The sequence below is a fragment of the Trichosurus vulpecula genome, chromosome 1 (genome assembly GCF_011100635.1).
Source record: "Trichosurus vulpecula isolate mTriVul1 chromosome 1, mTriVul1.pri, whole genome shotgun sequence".
Classification (NCBI taxonomy): Eukaryota; Metazoa; Chordata; class Mammalia; order Diprotodontia; family Phalangeridae; genus Trichosurus; species Trichosurus vulpecula.
Window position 1 is genome coordinate 283,134,111 of NC_050573.1, and position 18,839 is coordinate 283,152,949.

Genomic DNA, 18,839 nt, shown 5'->3' on the forward strand with positions numbered 1-18,839 from the left:
GCCCCCTGGCGTTCAGAAGAGGCATTGGTAACTCCTGCCGTGAAGCTCGGGTGTTTTTTTAAGTGAACATTTAAAGGCAATTTAATAGAATTTAAGCTCCGGGAGAGCAAGGACTGTTTCACTATTTATTTGTAACTCCACTTTTTTTTTTGGCAGGGCTTTGCACTTAGTAAGCGCTTAATACATACTTTTTTTGTTTATTCATTAATTTCACTTGAATATTGATAGTTGTATCATTTTGAGAATAGCTTTATTTTTAAAGAACATTTAAAAATTTACTTTTTTTTCTTTCTTTTTGTGCGATTGATTTGTCTTAGATACCATGGCAAAAGGCAATCGACACATGGACATTTGAAGGAACTGGATCTTAAAGAAGTGATGATTTTGAGAATTTTATATACTTACTACTTATCAGGGCTTTGCACTTAACAAGCACTTAATAAATACATTTTCGTTTATTCATTAAGCCCACTTGCATATTGGTACTTATAGAATCATTTTGAGAATAGTTTTATTTAAAAACCATTGTCCTTTCAGTTTTTTTAAAGTGTGGTTGACTTGATTTAGATACTATGCTGCAAGGACATTTGAAGGAATCTTGAAGAAGTGATAATAAAATTTTGAGTGTCTTCTATTTCTGTGTCCCAAATGGTAGAGAGAAGCTGGACCTGAACCTCTACTGTGAGATGGGACTAGGCTGTCATTAATAAGCAAGGCTTACTAATGAAATTGGTTGACAGACCTAGAAATCCTGAAGTCATAGCATTTTGATCTGATAATCCTACTTCAGAGAAGAGTCTTATAATTCAGTTCAACAAACATTAAGCACCTACTACGTGCAGGGCATTATGCTAGGTATGGCTTGTCATCCAGACTGTTTGAAGACTTCCAGTGGTGGAGACAGCCAGTTCTAAATCTGTACAATTAGTTTTTCTTTTGACCCCAAGTCGGCTTCATTTTAATTTCATGCTTCCACCTTCTGGAGTTACAATAATAACAGCTAGCATTTAAACATTGTTTTAAGGTTTGCAAAATGCTTTATATGTTATTTCATTTGAGCCTCAATAACCCATAATATCCCTTATTACAGGGGAGGTTGTGACATGCCTGCATTAATACAACTGCTGAGTATCTGAGGCAGGATTCAAACTCAGGTCTTCCAGATTCCCAAGTCTTAACACTATCTGTCCATTGTGTCACCTAACTGATCCTGTTCTTTTGTGGGACCTCCAGAGTTGAGGATCTCTCCATCTTATGGGCTTTGGCCCTCTTGTCTTAAAATTGTAGAATGGTGGAGCTGGAAGGGACTGCCAATTATACAGTACAACCTCATTTTAGGGATAAAGGAGAGTATTGGGAATGGAATAACCTACTGTACTGTGGACTGCTAAAGTCTGACTTGCCCACTGTTTATACGGGAATCTACTACACATGAAGAGGGAAAAAAACAACGAGCTCATTTGAGGTTGTCACTACTGCTAGAAGATTCTCTTACTGGACTATCACTCCCACGCATGTAGCATGAGATTGACTGCCAGTCCTTGGAAGTGGTAGCAACCTACCTCAGTCATTGAAAGATTTAAAGCGCCATACAAATATCAGCTGTTAGGATAGTCTTGTGAATTTGATTACGGTCCTTCCCTTGAATATTTATGAAATGCCTATGGGCTAGTCACCAGGTGCTGTGTGGAATACAAAGATTAAGAATGTTCCCAATGTTCATAGAGCCTGCAGCCTACCAGGGCCAGAGGCTGCAGACATAAATATCGCAATACAAGGTGGAATATACAGCAAGAAATATACGGCTGATTCCTTAATTCAGGAGAAAAGGTGAGCATGTGTGGCAGGGATAAGTAGGGAATCAATCATCAGTGACTTAGGAAGAAGATGGCCTTTGAAGTGGGTTTGGAGTCAGAGGACCTAGGTTTACCTACAAGCTTTGTCATCTGTAAAATGAAGGAGTAGCTTACCATATTACCTCTGAGATCCCTTCCACTTCTAAATCTAAGAAATTCTGAAATGGTGCGAATGATAATTTAAAAGGCTTGGAGTGGGAAGCAAGAAGAAAGTTCCCACCTCCCTCCTTGGCCTTTGCCTCCTAAGCCTCTGGCTTTTCTTCGCCCTGTGCTTGCAGGATTGCCCGGGGTTACCGACAGCCCTGGAAGCTCCCGGGACTGAAAAACCGAGGCGGCTTGGGCTGCGAGGAGACGGCCACTTGCGGCGGAGGTAGCGCGGGGAGCCTCCCGTGCGCCAGGGGGCGCAAGGCCCTGTCCCGCGCGGCTTCTCCCTGAGCTAGAGGCGCCTCCGGCCATTACCGGAGGCGCGGGGATGCTGCGGGAGGTGGGGGAGCTGTCACAGGCAGAGGCTCGTGGGAAGAGGTGGCCGGACCTTTGGCGGGAGGCGTCCTAGAGCCGGCTCGGGCGTCTTCCTCCCTCAGTAAGAGTCCGCCGGGGTCCAGGGAGAGTTAGGCCGGCAACGGCTGCCCGGCCTGAGGCTCCCGACCCTGTCTTGGAGGGGAGTCGGGGCCCGGTGCCTGGCGGTCCGGGGCAGGCTGGGGCAGACCCAGGGCATTCCTGGAGCCGGAGCCCGGCCGGGGCTTGGGGCTGGGGTGCGGCCGGTTTTGTTGTAACCTGGTTGCCTGACAACGTCGCCCGGGCTTCTTCCGGAGGCGGTGGAGGCTCAGCCGTGGAGGATGCTGCCGCTCGGGGCTGCGCCCTGCGGCCACGACTGACCGAGTGACCCGCGGACCGAGCCTCGTCCGTCCTTCCTGCCGACTCGGGTGGGCGACCCCGGGCCGAGCGCCGGGCGGGGAGCGCAGCGGACGGCGCCTTGGAGAGGCTCCTCGGGGATTCCTCCCTTGGGTCTAGATTGGGCTCTGCCACTGTCTGATGGAAAGGCGAGCGGCGACTTCGTGACGAGGCATGGCCTGGGAGAGGTACCCGGCTGGTAAGCGGCGTTCTGATTCCCCCGAATCTAAAGATAGCTGATGAAGGGTGGGCTTCCACCGGTCCGGAGAAGGGCGAGCTTCCAGTAGCAACAACGGGGTCCGTGAAAAGCAAGCCATTCCAGAGCAGCGATCCTGTTACAAGAGAAGCGGGACGTGTAGATAAGGAGGAAAGCGCTATTTAGTGATTTGTGTATGGAATAAAATGATGCAATAAAACTGATGGAATAAAAAAACCCAACAACTTAGCGAAATCCACAAATCTGGAGGAGCTCGTAGGCCGTTTATGGGGGCTGCGTTAATATTTGGAGACAGCTTCCCAAAGGGTAGTGATCTTATACGTGATATTTTTTCTAGGAGGAGGGGTTAGCTCTGGAGCAAGTTTTATGGCAACGCATGATACAATTGAAGAAGCATCGTGCCATAAATGAGGAATAAGCTAGTAAATAAATAAACTAGTAAATAAACTTGTAAAAGTAAATAAACCAGCTGTGCCTAGTTGTATGTCTTTAGCTGAAGATGACTTCAAGTGTATTGGTTTTCTCCTCTGTAAGATGAAGGTGTTGAGACTAAATGATCTTTAAGATCCCTTTCAGCTCCAAAATGCTGTAATTCCAAAGTTGTGAATATCATTTCGTGGAAATGTTTGTGAACTTTTATCTTGCTGCTTGCTAACAAGTTGGAAAGTGGGAGTAGAAATTCAGTGACTTTGACAAACTGGGTTTTGGCTGAAAATTTCTGTTTAAAGGCCATTAGATATGTTTCAAAGCTGCTTCAAAGTGTGGCAATTAGAAATTTTTATGATTGGAAGTGTTCTGCAGAAGTACCAGATCATATATCAGGTGTTCTAGAAGTAATTGGGAAAACTAATTCCTTTATTGGCACAAATATATACAGTAGCATTTTCCTAAAGTGTAAAAGACTCCTTAGACTGGCATCTAATATCCTCCATAATATGTCTCCCACCTACCTTTCCAGAAAGAGTTCTGAGTCTGGAGTGACAGAAACAGACTTCAAATCCTGACTGTAATATACTTGCTATGTGACCTTGGGCAAATCATTTAACCCATTTTCCGACTCCCTCATCTTTAAAATGAGAGTGTTGGACTGGACTGTAAGTTTACTTCCATCTCTACATCTGTGGTCCTATTTCCCTTCTCCGACTTTTAAATTCTAACTAAACTGGGCTATTCCCCAATCTGTAATTCTGCTGCTTCCTACCTTCTTGCTTAGGCTGTCTTCCGTACCTGGGCTATGCCATCTTACCTCTGTTGAAAGCCTTCTTTTTTTTAAGGTTTTTCCCCTCGACTTTTTTTTTTAGGGTACTTTGAATCTTTTCATCTTTCTCAAAAATCTTTGCCTCTTGTATTATACTTCCTTGTGTACAAATATGTCCTGTCCCCTTTTGTGAATAAGTTTTAAGCTCAAGGGTAGGAACTGTGTTTTCAACTTTTTAAAAAAATCTTGCTTAGCAAAATGCCTTGTATGTAGTAGGTATGCAGTAAATGTTTGAATTAAGGAGACTTCCTTGTGACTGTGAAGATTCTTGTGTTCCAGGTCTTTTAAACATAGAGGAACCTTGTATATGTGTATCCTTTGTAGTACTGACCTTTCTTCCAGAAGAGTTTCAGGAATGTATTCTTGGACAGTGTGCCAATATATTTTCTGAAGCTGGTTTGAAAAATACATCAGTGAGTAGCAGTCTGTTGTGTAATTGGAGTGAGGGGAAAAGGAGAAATCATAATATCATGGATTTTGAGCTAGAAGGGTTTTTAAAATACCTTCATTTCAATGATGAGGAAACTGCCTGAGAGGTTAAGGGACTTGCCTTAGGGTTACATACAATCGAACGAAGGTCCTCTGGCTCCAAATCCATGTTCCTTCCACTGTATTTTGCTTTTGCAATTACCTTTCTTTTCTGATACTTCAGTACTTGAAAGATCTTAGATTTCATTAGTGAGGCTGCTTCCACCATTGATGCAGACTGAAATGTCTCTATAATTTAGTACCACAAATTCAAGAGTTAATCTGACTGAGAAATTCATTACCAGGTGTCCCCCCTGGACTTAGGTTCTTCCTTAACAGTAGGTAGAGGGTTCATCTTTGGATCTATATTCAAAGTCTTTCCAGTGGTTAGACTTAGAGTGTGTACTTTGCTGGTATAACCTTTGAGAAAAGAATTGGGGTGCCTCCTTTTAGTGGAGATCTTTCCTAATAAATAGTTATTTCAGAAATGTAATTTAACATGTAAAAATAACATGCTATATTAAAAATGTATTGCATATCATTTTAGTTATGGAAAGAAGTGTAAAATCCAGCTGATACCAGGAGAGTGTCAGAATGTCAGAACGATGGGAATTTCAGATATATATTAATTGTAATCATAGCTTTATGTTAAATCCTATTTGATTAAAACCTCGGTGTAACTAAAAAAAATTGGCAACGCAAAACTAATGGCCTCATGTATTTCAAGTGATATTGTATTAAATTAAAATAATTTGAACTGCCACGTAAAAGTTTTTTTAAGTGTGTTTTGATTAGTCCATGTAAATTATTACTGTGTGTGTGTGTGTGTGTTTTTAACCTGTCTTACAAAATATAGGGTTGATGACCTCTTGTGTATGTTGCTGGCAATATTTTATATATATATATATATGTGTGTGTGTATATATATATTAGGGGTGTAAAATATATTATGATTATCAAGTTTCTTCATGTGTTGGTGAGTTGTAGTTACTAACTTATGTTTGTGAGGCTTTCTTTACAGGCATAGTTTAGTGTGTGTGTGACTATGGAGATGAAGATAATAGTTTATATTTATATAGTACTTTGTAGTTACAGAATGCTTACATTATGTCATATGATCCTTGCAGTGCCATGTAGAGTAGCTAGCACACGTATATTCCTAACTTTTAGGAATGAGGAGGTTGAGGCCCAGAAAAATTAAGTGAACTTATCCAAAGTCCCATGTTTAGTGACAGAGTTGGGACCCAAACCTTGGACTTCTTATTTTGGATTCAGGAGTCTTTCTTTCCATTATGTCATGCTGCCTCTTGAGTTGGAAACCTTTGTGAAAGGTAGCTGAGAAAAGTAGCAGAACTGATTTCCCTTAAAATAATTCAGTTAAATTACTAGAATTATAAACTAATCTGCCTTTTTTTCTGATCATGTATTTCCTTTTTGACATCTTACACCAATTTCTGCATGTAAGTTCTCCTTGATAATATATTAGAACTGGTTTAACTTTCCCTGCACATATTTCTATTGCCTTTCGTGTCATCTGTAATTTTTATTCTCTGGAGATTGTGATGGTTCATGATTCAGAGTCATAGAGCAGAATGGGCTGTTATGCTAGAAAGCAATTTTGGCTTGTTGGAAGGTTTAGATAACTTTATATATGGTATAGCTCACTTTCTTCCTTCTAGTCCCATAGTCTCCAAACTTTTTTGATTCTGCATTCCATCAGTAAAATTTTTTGGGTGTGCAACCCCAGTAGATGCATATTTACTTACAGATTATATAAGTGTACATGTACTGTTGTGCAAATAATTATATGCATTATCAAATTTATACAAAGAAATTAAAAAGTGTGAGGTAAAGAAGAAATAGTATTTTCTCCAAGTGTCAGTAGAGAGCCACTTCAGTTGAGTACTAGAATGAAATGGCCAGATCTGTGCTTTAGGAAAATCAGTTTGGCAGCTGTGTGGGGCAGGGGTTTAAGAGGGGGAGAATTTTGAGGCAGGGAGGATAATTAGAAGACCCCAGGTGAGAAGGGATGAAGCACTCAATTAGGTTGGTATAGAGAAAAGGGGCAGATTTGAGAGTCATTGTGGAAATAGGAACAATAAGATTTGGCATATGGGGTGAGAGAGTGTGAAGATTTTAGTGTGATACTCAACTTTCCAACTGGAAAGGTGGTGGTACCCTTGACAGAAAAAGATAATTCAGAAGTGGTGTGTGTTTTGTCCTGAAGCGCAGGGACCTGCTCCTTCAAGGGGTCCCTGCTTAAACCACAATGTAATCTGGGGCTTGTGTGTGTGGGTGTGTTGGGGGAGGAGGGGTGCTATCTGGTCTGTGCAACTGTTGTGCTTAACTTCCGGAAGGACTGTCTACTAGAGAGGGGGGAGAGGTTGGGAGGTTGCTCAGCCATGGGAAGGCAGTGGTAGGAATGGGAATAGTTAGGGGACTTTTCTATAGATAAAGGATAAAAAGAATGGTGTGGTTGGAGACAGTGCCAAAATCCTTCGCGGGTAAAATGGATATGAACCATCTTGCCATACTTCTTGGTCCACATACCCTTTGTGATAATGCCATGGCCCCTAGTTTGGAGACCAGTGTTCCTAGTCAATTCTTTTTTTTAAAATATCATTTTCTTTTTTTAAAGAACAAAAAAAAAATGATATTTTCCCAGTCTAGTATCATCTATTTTCCTCCTCCCTCACCCCCCATTGGAAAACAAATAGAAACACAACCTTTGTAACAAATATGCATAGTCAAGCAAAATTTCCAAATTCCTGCTTTGGCATGCATACTTCTATGGCATGCATGAGAACCATCTTTTTAGAGGAGAGCCTTTAAGGCCAGATGTTTTTTGGCAATTAGATACTAAATAACAACAAACATATTTTCTACACTTTTCAGTCAATATACAGTCAGATTTTTTTGTATTAATACCACTTGTGATTTTTCTCCCATTCTTTTGTATATCTTTTACTCTTCTAGATAGCTTAAAAATTGGTGAGTTCAAAATGGCTTCAAGACTTGTGTGTATTTGGTTTGGTCCTCCATCCCTTGTGAATTCACTCTTTTAAAGATCAATTCCTCATGTAGCATAGTCATTATTGAGGAGAATAGCAGATTGGCAGATCTGTACCATTTTGTATTTCTTTGTTTTTGCATCTATAAATTAAACTGAAGTGATCTAGCATAGTTGGATATCCTGCTAAGCTTTCTTTAAGTTTCCTTCCTTTGCCTCCCACGTTGGTTGCCATGACTTTTCACTTGACAAAGAGCTAAAGTTTTCTGAAAGGTGGTTCCTGGGATCTTTTGGCTTTCTTGTTGTGGTGACCGTTTTATACCAGTTAAACTTGTCCAAGTGGTGATAATCAGAATTTATGCCTTTATTTCTGTGCAAATTACCTTTTTTTTTTTTTTTTGGTGTCAATAGCTTGTTTAAATAGGTGAGTCTGGAACTTTTACAAATGTTTGTTGACATCTTTACTTTTTATATCATATTCATTTTCAAATATACAAGACTTTTGAAGTCATCTAGTCCAGTCCCCTGATCTTACAGATGAGAAAGCTCAAGTCTAGAGAGGTTAAGTAACTTGCCTAAGATAAGTAAATTTTGTCACAGGTAGTGAGTTCAAGTAGGATTTGAACCCAAGTCTTCTGACTCAAATTCTAGAATTTTTCCTCTGTGTCATACTGCCTACCAGTTATTGGCACAGAAACTGCATTTATCTTCATGGTGGCCTTTTCATTTTTTCTTACAAGGTGAGATAAATATACAATGAAATGATGTTTCTTGTTTTGGAGCACACAATAAATCTAATTCCACCAACTCTTTTATTCTTTGCTGCCACTGGGACCTGTGAACCACACTTTATTTAGCTATAATTTCCTTATGTCTTCTGGCTTCATGTTATCACAAAAATGTCAACTTTGATGTGGTTCAGTATCTCTAGTCAACCCATTTATTTTTGGACAAAATATCTTCAAATTTAGAGTGAGTAGAAGTTAATGTTTGTAGATGGTCTAAAAGTTGTGTGCTAGCACCCTTTGTCCTACTTTCTACCATCGTAACTATCCCCAATTGTGGCTCTAAAGCCTGAGACTTGGGTTTAATTGTTATCTCTGTGCAGATGACTCCCAAACTTATCTATCTTTCTATCTCTCTCTGTCTGTCTCTTTCTCTATCCCTTGACTTTTTCCTAAACTCTGACTGTGTATCTCCACTATCCTGTTGAATACTTTAAACTGAATTTCCTCATAATTATCTGAAACTCAAGATCACCAACACTTAACTACTTTTCTTTCTCTACAAGCCTTCTCCCCTTCTGAAATCCCCAATTTCCATTGAGGTCACCATTGTTCTCCCAGTTACCCAGGTTCACAACCTTGGTGTTGTCTACATAGCAGATCAATATGCCACATCTTTTCATTTCTATTTCCATACTATTTTTTCCCATATATCCCCTTCTCTTTGTTCACTTAGCCATCCCCTTTTACCTGGAATACTACAGTAGCATTCTAGTTATTCTCTATGTTTCAAGTTTCTCTCTAGTTTAATTCATCCTTTCCATCACTGCTAAAGGGATTTTCCTTTCACGGGGATCTGACCCTGTCACTCCTGTATTCAAAAAAACTTTGTTGGCTACTTATTGACCCCAAGATGAAATATAAACATTAGACATTTTTTCAGTTATCAAAATTTTTCTTCTCCCTCTCACTCCTTTCCCCCAAAGTAAAAGAAAAGCACTGCCCTTGTAACAAATACGTATAGTCAAGTAAAACATTCCTGCATTAGCTATCCCCAAACAAATATATCTGAATCTGCATTCTGAGTCCATCACGATGCTCTCTCAGGATATAGTAACATGTTAATCATGAGTCTTCTGGAATTGTGTTTGGTCATTGTATTGCTCAGAGTTCTAAGAAGTCTTTTAAAGTTGTTTTCACTATAAATGTTATTGTATAAATTGTTCTTCTCACATCACTCTGAATCAATTCATGCAAGTTTTCCCACGTTTCTCTGAAAGCATCCCCTTCATCATTTCTTACAATACCATGGTAGTATACCACCACATTCAGTGCTATAACTTGTACAGCCATTCCCCAAATGATGAGTACCCCCTCAGTTTCCAGTTCTTTGCTACCACAAAAGGAGCTGATACACACACATATATACCTACATATAGATATTTTTTTTCTTCATTCTTTGATCTCTTTGGAGTATGGATGTAGTAATGCTATTGCTGTGTCAAAGGGCATGCACAGTGTAATAACTTCAAATTGCTTTCTAGAATGGTTAGACCAGTTAACAGTTCCATCATCATTGCAGCAATATACCTGTTTTCCCACAGCCCCTCCAGCATTTGTCATTTTCCTATTTTTTTTGGTCAACTTTGCCAATATGAAAGATGTGAGGTGGTACCTCAGAGGTGTTTTAATTTACATTTCTCTAATAGTGATTTAGAGCATTTTTTCATGTCACTGTTGATAGGTTGAATTTCTTCCTCTGAAAACTGACTCTTCATATCCTTTGTTCACTTCTCAGTTGAGAAACAGCTTCCTTTCTTTTAAATTTGAATCAATGCCTGTATCTTAAAAATGAGACCTTTGTCAAAGAAACTTTCTGCCAACCTTTTTTTTCCTATTTACCTGCTTCTAAAATTTTTTCTTCGTTGGTCTTATTTGTACAAAAACTTTTAAATAAAATATAACTCAACAACTGTGCCTTAACCTACCTTTCTGATTCTCATTATCCATTTTTTCTCTTCCTAAACTCTACATTCCTACTGAACTGGTCTTAATGTTCCTAAGATTTGACACTTATCTCTTATCTTGATACTTTTGTAAGTCTTCAGTGTGAAGAGATAGATGAAGTTTGGAGTAGGTTGTCTGGAAACAATTTAGGGGGCAGAGGTTCCCCTAGTCAAGAGGGGTTTATTGGTGAAAAAGCATCTGACTAGTCCTTAGGAGCATCAGCAGTTTGAGAAAAGACAGAGGCTTGCTTTTATACCCAAGTTTTGGGCACTCAGCTAGGGGTGGGGGATGCTCCTACGTGGACAGTTAACCATAGGCAAGGATGTAAGGAAGGGGGATGCAGGTGTGTTGGGTACTTTACAAAAGAATTCAGGGATGTGGTCGCAAAAAAGGGAACTTGATTTGCAACATTCAAGGATATGGGCACAAGCCATAGGGGTTAGTTGCATGCACAGAAAATAACAAGGCTTTCTTGTCCACAGATAGAACCATCTATTAACTGGGCTGATTTAGATTTAGGCAAGACTTTCATTGTGGCTGGGCAGAAGTCAGCCTCATCAGGTACTTGGAATACATTCTACTGTGCTCCTCTGAGAATGCCTTTCTTTTTCAAGACTCAGCTCAAGCTGTATTTTCACCGTGAAGCCGTTGCCCCAGCTGCTAGTGCCCTCCTTCTCAACACTACTCCAGCACTTCCTGAGCTTCTTTTAAGTCTCAACTAAAGTCCCACCTTCTGCTAGAAGGCTTTTCCAATCCCTCCTTGATGTTGATGTCTTCCCTCTGTTTTTTATTCCCTCCATTTTATGCTGAATCTATTTATTTGTCCATAATTGTTCACATATTGTCTCCTCCATTAAACTATGAACTTCTTGGGACCAGAGAACATCTTTTGCTTTTCCATCTACAGCAGTTAGTACAGTGCCTGGTAGTAGACTTCAAGCGTAAATGCTTGTTGACTGACTTTTATTAATTGTCTATTTATGTGTATATGTGTATATGTATGTGCCTGTGCACATGCGTGTATATATACATATGCATACACATGCATACATATTTTGTCTCCTTTGATAGAATACAAGCTTCTTTAGGACAGGGATTGTTCCGTTTTTGTCTTTGTGTCCCTATGTTTTAACAATCCGGCTAGCAGCTTCTATGGGGGCATAAGATCCACCCACAGCCAGCACCCAGGAAGGCTGCCGGCATGCCGGGAAAGCATAGGTTCTTTTTATCTGCTTAAACAAGGAAAGCACGGTGAAGGTGTTGACCAGCTTTCTTTAATCCAGCATTCAGTTAGTTCAGGGGAGCATACAGACAAGCATCAACAGACAGACCAAATACAAACTACATTCAGTTAGTTCAGGGGAAAAACAACCAGCACCCTGAACTTCAGAAAAAAATACAAACAAATTACAAATATCAACAGACAGACCCAATACAATTCTTAGTTACCAACATCTAGGTTCAGCCCGAGAGCTCGGGCTGGCCCAGAGTCATGCTCGCCACCCCTGCCGTTCCAACCGAAAAGGGATCTTCAGGCTGTCTTCTCCCCTCTTATAGAGTTTTTGACATCATCAGGCACCTCCTGAATGACCAGGGCTGATTGGTTCTTGAGTTGGTCCCTCCCCGTAGGACCATGGGAGGTCACACAGGAAGTTCTCTGCTCCCAGGCATGGGTCTCTGGGCTTCCTGCCCCGGAAGAGGTCACACAGGAAGTTCTCTGCTCACAGGCATGGGTCTCTGGGCTTTCTGCCCCGGAAGAGGAGCAGCAGGCCCAGCACCCAGCAAGGCTCAATGAGATAAACTGAGTCACTCAAAGAAAACAAAGGCCACTCTGGCCACACCCTAGCACCTAGCACCATGCTTGGCATATAACATGTATTTGATAAAGATTTGTTGATCGATTGGGTCAGTCTTCTGATAAGAATAATAGACATAGCTAAGATTCATATAATAATAAATAATAATATAATAATAAATAATATAATAATTAAATGTCCCCAAATTCTTTTATGTATATTATTTTAGTTGCTCCAGCTTTTCATTTGATGTTCTCAAGGGAATAAATAAGTTTAATTGAAAGCAAATTTCAAATGCAAAATACGAATTTCATTTGTATATTTGAAATTTTACAAAATGTTTTATGTATATTATCTCACTTGATCTAACTTTTCATTTGAAGTTTTTAAATGAATAAATAAGCTAAATTGAATGACAAATGTGGATTGCTTAAGGTTTTAAAATATTAGTAAGGCTGTTCATATTGACATAACATTTAATGTTATTTTTATTCATTTTTAGAATCTGAAGAATGGCTGATAATTTAGATCAGTTTATTGAAGATCAAAAGGCTAAACTGACAAAAGACAGAGCTGAGTTGGAAAAAGACCCTCCTTATATTGATATAAAGGTAGCATGACAATATCTATCTCTAGTTTATGTTAACTTCTGGCAGTTTTGTTCTTCAGTGTCTGCTATGTTACCAAGTTAAAAATAGTTCTGTTAGAATGATAAAGAAATTTAAAAATAAAACAGGATATTTTAAGTCAGAACTCTCGGTTGTAAGTGAAAAGTTGATTAAACTAAATAATCCCAGACATACTGTTAAAGAAGAAAATTAAAGTTGTTGTGAAGCTTAAGTGGTAAGCATCTTAATCCTAAAGCATTTGACTTAGTGAATTTATTAACTTAAGTTTTAGAAGTATGAACTTAGTTCTCATTTAAACTGTTTTGAATCTCAGTGTTTCCGACTTCTTTCATAGATAGTTGTCATAATTATGTTTCATAAAAGCAATGAGTTGGATCTGCTGACTGCAAATAATTTTTAAGTACCAAAAATTGGTAAAAATTAAAATTTTTTTATTTGTATTCTAGGAATTTTTTTACTCTATTAACATCTTAAAAGCAATTTGTAGAATTGGCAAAAATGAATCTTTTAGCAGATTTTAAAAAAATTATTAATTACTTCTCATATCTAGAATCATATTGCCATGCCTATTTTATGGTACAAAGATAATTTCTGTTCTGATATCTCTGAATTACAAAGTGGAATCTATGTAATGGAGTAACTTGGTGGCACAGGGGATAGGGTGCTGGGCCTGGAGTCTGGAAGACTCATCTTTTTGAGGTCAAATCTGGCCTCAGATACTTAATAGCTGTATGACCCTGGGTAAATTACTTAACACTGCCTCAGTTTCCTCATCTGTAAAATGAGCTGGAGAAAGAAATGGCAAATTACTCCATTATCTCTGCCAACAAAACCCCAAATGGGTCATGAAAAGTTGGATATGATTGAAAAAAAAAAGACTAAACAACAGAAAGCTATGCAATTTGTAAATGCAATCGAGAAATAATTTGATGTATAGGATATCTGAATCTATGGAATTGCAAGTATTTTTATAATAAAGTTTTAAAATACTTAAGCATGAATGGTTAAAGTGTATAATATTAATTCATAATTCTTTGAAAAGTCATAACATTATTACCATTCATTTCAATGTTGAAACAATATATTTTGGTAATTTCATCTTAAACTTTACAATATAAAAAGATGTGAAACACATAAAAATGTATTAAATGTTTTGTGATTATTTTCCTCCTTAAATAGATTGTCTTTTTTACCCCCAGAGCAATGCTGTAGAAAAAATTTCAGAAAACAGCAAAATACTAATCTCCATGGCCAAAGAAAACATACCACCAAACCATCAAGAAAACAGAGGTTCTTTAGGTATGTTGTTGAAGTGCACTAATACTTAAGAAATTGTTAGCATCTAATGTAGCTTGTGCAAGAAGTTTGCTTTTTCAGATATGTTTCATTTTTGAATTTTAATAATTCTTTCCCTTTTAATGTCCTGATAATGCAATCTCTATGTAAAATAGCACCTTTACTAATCATTTGGTATCACTTAATGTGGTACTAGCTTTATTTTATTAAAAACATAGCTAATATTAATTCTTCCATAGATTATATTACAAATAGAATAGTTATTTATTCAAAAAATGAGTAAATACAATAAAGTTTTTTCAGTTTAAAAATCAAAGAAATAATTATGCCTTATGGCATACTACTAGGTGATGGAAAGACCATATTAGTAACTGAAAACCATATTACAATGTGTATACATAAACTTTTCCTTCTCTTGTAGTGAAATTAATATACCATATTTCCTTATGTATAAAACACACCTTAATTTTGGGGCCCGAAATTTGAGGAAAAACATATTACATAAAGTTATTGAACTCAAGTTTTATTCATCTGCTTATAGCTTTCAGATATCTTTTGGGCAAGTCTGGTGTGTGTACGCATGCTTAGTCCGTTCCATTTCATGAACCTGAAGCACCAATTGTGTCCTCCTTTGAAATCAGTAACTTCTTTTTCATTAGCAATTCTTCTTACCTCATGCTGAACCGTCTCTGTGGACACAGGAATTCCAATTGCCCTTTGCTCTTCAGTCCATATCTTCAATTCCCTTTCTAAGTCAGGCCATTTTGCTGATTTGCTTCTCATGGTCTTTTTCTGCTGTGGTGTTTTCAGTAGGGTTTCTCCTTCCTGTAGCCAGTCTTGGATTGTTTTCTCGGTTGGAGGATGACCAAACTTACGTTCAGCAGCACGATTTCCATTCACTTTTGCACACTGGATCACTTTTAACTTGAATTCAGCATTGCATGAAAATCTTTTCTGAGCCATTTCTGGGCAGAATGTGGCAAAACGTAACCTAATATACCAGTAACAAATGCAAAACAATGAGCACAAAGACAACAAGTGTGAAAAAGCTGGAAGTGCAAGTAAAAAAAATCTACAACCACTGCATAAGATGCATCCAGTTTTTAGACCCCAAATTTTTTCAAAAAAAGGTGCGTCTTATACATGGGGAAATACAGTAATTATATTAATAATATGGTTTTAATCATGTTTACATTATTATTTTGTTTGTATTAGGTAATACAGTAGATAAAGAGGTAGAGAGAGAGAGAGAGAGAGAGAGAGAGAGAGAGCCAGAGCCAGGCTTGGAATCAGGAAGACCTGAGTTCAAATGTGCCTTCAGACACTTAGTAGCTATGTGACCCTGGGCAAGTCACTTAACCTTAGTTTGATTCAGTTTCTTCAATTTTAAATGAGAAAAATAGTAGCCCCTACCTCCCAGGGTCGTTGTGAAGCTAAATGTGATAATATTTGTAAAGCACTTAGCACAGTGCCTGCCACCTGGTAAGCATTATGTAAATGGTAGCTATCATTATTATTACCTTTGTTAATATTATTTTAAATGATTTATAGAAAATAATTTACATTTATGTAGTACTTAAAGGTTTGTAAAGCACTGTGCATGCATAGTCTAATTTATTAAATTGATTATTGGACAGTTGAGATGAGGTGTTTGTGCTACATTTTAACTCAACAGAACATACTTTAATGTGTATATGTATAAATGTAAATTATTTTTAATAATATTTTAAGTTATTTTGATGAGACTAAGTATAAGGTGGTTGTATTGTTACTTCATTATCATGAACTAGAGCAATAGTAATGATGCCAAGATTTAGTCTTCAGTTGGGTCAGAGTCCATGGCTGAAGACTATACATCTTTAACCTATGTCTACTTTCTGAGGTTAGGCATGCCATTTGTTATAAGAAGGAATTGGCAAGAGACATGAATGGATAGTCTTCATTACTGGCATTACAACTGAAAACTCATATCCTGCTAATGACATCATCTTCATGTGTAGATAGCATTTATTTTGTAGTCTTTTTAAAAAAAGTTTAAGAAATAACTTCAGAACATATTGAATTGGGGCAAAAATACAAAATGAAAAGAATAATCTCACGTACACACACACACAAAATCACAATGTAACCACCACGAAGTATGAACTGCAAAGTAGCCCACATAAAGAAAAAATTTACATTAAATGAAGGTATTTGTTGTACAGCTTTTCTAAAATAGGAATGTAATATCAATATTTGTTAATGATAATTCTAGTTATCTTATTTAATCCCAGTAATTTAATTTTTCATCCTCTTTTTGTAGTTAATTCTTAGGTACTTAAAAATTTCTTAAAAATTCTGAATCTGAACTTAATTACCAAAAAGCATTTCCATATACATAGCAGAACACAAAAGGGTTATGAAACTGAATTTTTTTTCTGATAAAGGCGTTATTTAAAAATGTACAGAATTGAATCAAATTTATAAAAATAAAAGCTGTTCCCCAATTGATAAGTGATATAAACAAGCAGTTTTCAGGTGAATTAATCAACGCTCTCTATAGCATATGAAAAAGTACTCTAAATCACTTTTAATTAGAGAAATGCAAATTAAAACAACTCTGAGGTACCACTCCATACCTATCATATTTGCTAATATGACAGAAAAAGAAAATAACAAATGTTAGAGAGGATGTAGGAAAATTTAATGTATTGTTGGTGGAGTTGTGAACTGATCCATACATTCTGGAGAGCAATTTAGAGGTATGCCCAAAGGGCTATAAAACCATGCACATTCAGCAATAGTACTACCAGGTCTGTATCCCAAAAAGATTAAAAAAAATGTTTATAGCAGCTCTTTTTGTGGTGGCAAAGATTTGGAAATTGAGGAGATGCCCACCAATTGGGGAATGGCTGAACAAGTTGTGTTATGATTATGATGGAATACTACTGTACTAGAAGAAATGACAAACAATGCTTTCAGAAAAAACTGGAAAGACTTAACTGATGCAAAGTAAAGTGAGTAGAATCAGAACATTGTATACAGTAACAGTGATATTATGTGATGATCAACTGTGAATGACTTAGCTGTTCTCAGCAATACAGTGAGTGATCCCAGGCAATTTCAAAGGACTTATGATGAAAAATGCTATCCATCTCCAGAGAAAGAACTGATCACAGTTTGAATGCAGATTGAAGCATAGTTTTTTTTACTTTCTTTTTTTTTGGTCTGTTTTTTTTTTTTCACACCTTGACTAGCATGGAAATATGTTTTGCATGACTGCACATATATAACCTATATCAAATTCTTGCCTTCTCAATGAGACAGGAGGGAATGGAGGGAGGAACAGAATTTGGAACTCAAAATTTGAAAAAACAAATGTTAAAAGTCCTTTTATTGGGAAAGCTATTACATTACATAAATAAAAAACATAAAAAAGAAACTGGATTTGCATTACATATAGCATTATTTTTTTAAAAGTACATAATAAATCCTGTTGTTTGTCCTTCCTTCTGAACTTCCTTCTAATCTCTCTCTGCATTTAAAAAAATGTTTCAGTGGCCCGTTTTTAAAAAAAATCATTATTGCTAATCCCTACTCCTCCATCTTCTTATGTAATTAAAAGGTGAAAGAAAAAGAACTTTGGTAAGAAATAAGCATAGTCAAGCAAAATGAATCCACATAGTGGCCATGTCCAAACATAGCTTTCTCTTTCTGTACCTTCGAGTCTATGCCCTCTCTGCCAGAAAGTGAGTTGCATACTTTACTGGAGGTCCTGGCTGGTCATTGCTTTGGCCAGAGTTCTAAAGTTTTGCAGAGGCGGTGGTGTTCTTATGCAAATTCTTCTGATTCTGCTCACTTGACTGCATCATTTCATACTGCAAAAGATCCTCCAAAATAAATATATTTTTGTTCTTTCTTATGGCACAATAATACATTCCATTACATATATTCCAGTTTGTTCAGGCATGCCGTAATTGGTGGCTAACACATACTGTCATTCTCTTCTCTCTTTCTTTCCTTTTCCTTAGTCTCTTCAGGATGAGGATATTTGTTTGGCTTGTTGTAGCTCATTCCTACCTAGTGTTATTTCTTCCCCCCTCCCTCTGATCCCTCTTCCACCTGCCCCATGTATTTCTATACTGAACTCTTGGAGGGAGCATTTGTGTGTGGTGTATATGTGAATGTATTCATTCGTTTTTTGGTCCATGTTAGGTAAGAGATCCATTTGATGTCTGCTTCCCTATCTGTTTCTCCATATTTGTGTACTTTTCTCACCTATTCCCCTTAGGAGGAATAGCAAAAATAGCTGCTTCCTCCTTTCTGCAGTAATCTTCCTTTTACCCTTCCATCCCTTTCTCTTCTTCAGACCATCAGAACAGAATCAATCCACCCCCAGATCTTCTGTTTTTCTTCTTTAACTTCCTCAGTACCCTTCAAAACCTTAAGGCTCTGAAGGAGCATGTTTGTTATTCCCTATTAGAATGTTTGCACCGTATTACCATATAGCTCCTTCCATTTGCTCAAATAAGTTTAGCTTTCTACATTTCTTTCAACTCGTGTTTGTTTCAAAGTTCAGCTCTAGTCCTTTTTATTAGAAGTGCTTGAAAGTCCTCTATACTGTTAAAGTTCCATTTTTTTCTCTTTTAAGATTATGTTCATCTTCGCAGAGTAATTCTTGGTTATAAGCCTGTATCTTGGGCCTTT

General features: G+C 37.7%; 1 protein-coding gene across 7 annotated transcripts in view; it reads left to right on the forward strand.

The window, feature by feature from the left end:
• Positions 1-2,269: 2,269 nt before the first annotated feature.
• The window catches only part of CSPP1 (centrosome and spindle pole associated protein 1), a 135,858-nt gene continuing 119,288 nt past the window's right edge, over positions 2,270-18,839 (forward strand). For 5 of the 7 annotated variants that reach the window (XM_036766552.1, XM_036766589.1, XM_036766561.1 and 2 more), the window contains exons 1-3: positions 2,270-2,946; positions 12,731-12,839; positions 14,057-14,156. In XM_036766552.1, the coding sequence (XP_036622447.1) occupies positions 12,741-12,839; positions 14,057-14,156 (199 nt within the window). In that variant the 5' untranslated portion in view covers positions 2,270-2,946; positions 12,731-12,740. The remainder of the gene's footprint in view (positions 2,947-12,730; positions 12,840-14,056; positions 14,157-18,839) is intronic. The other 2 variants (XM_036766571.1, XM_036766579.1) reach the window with 1 other exon arrangement.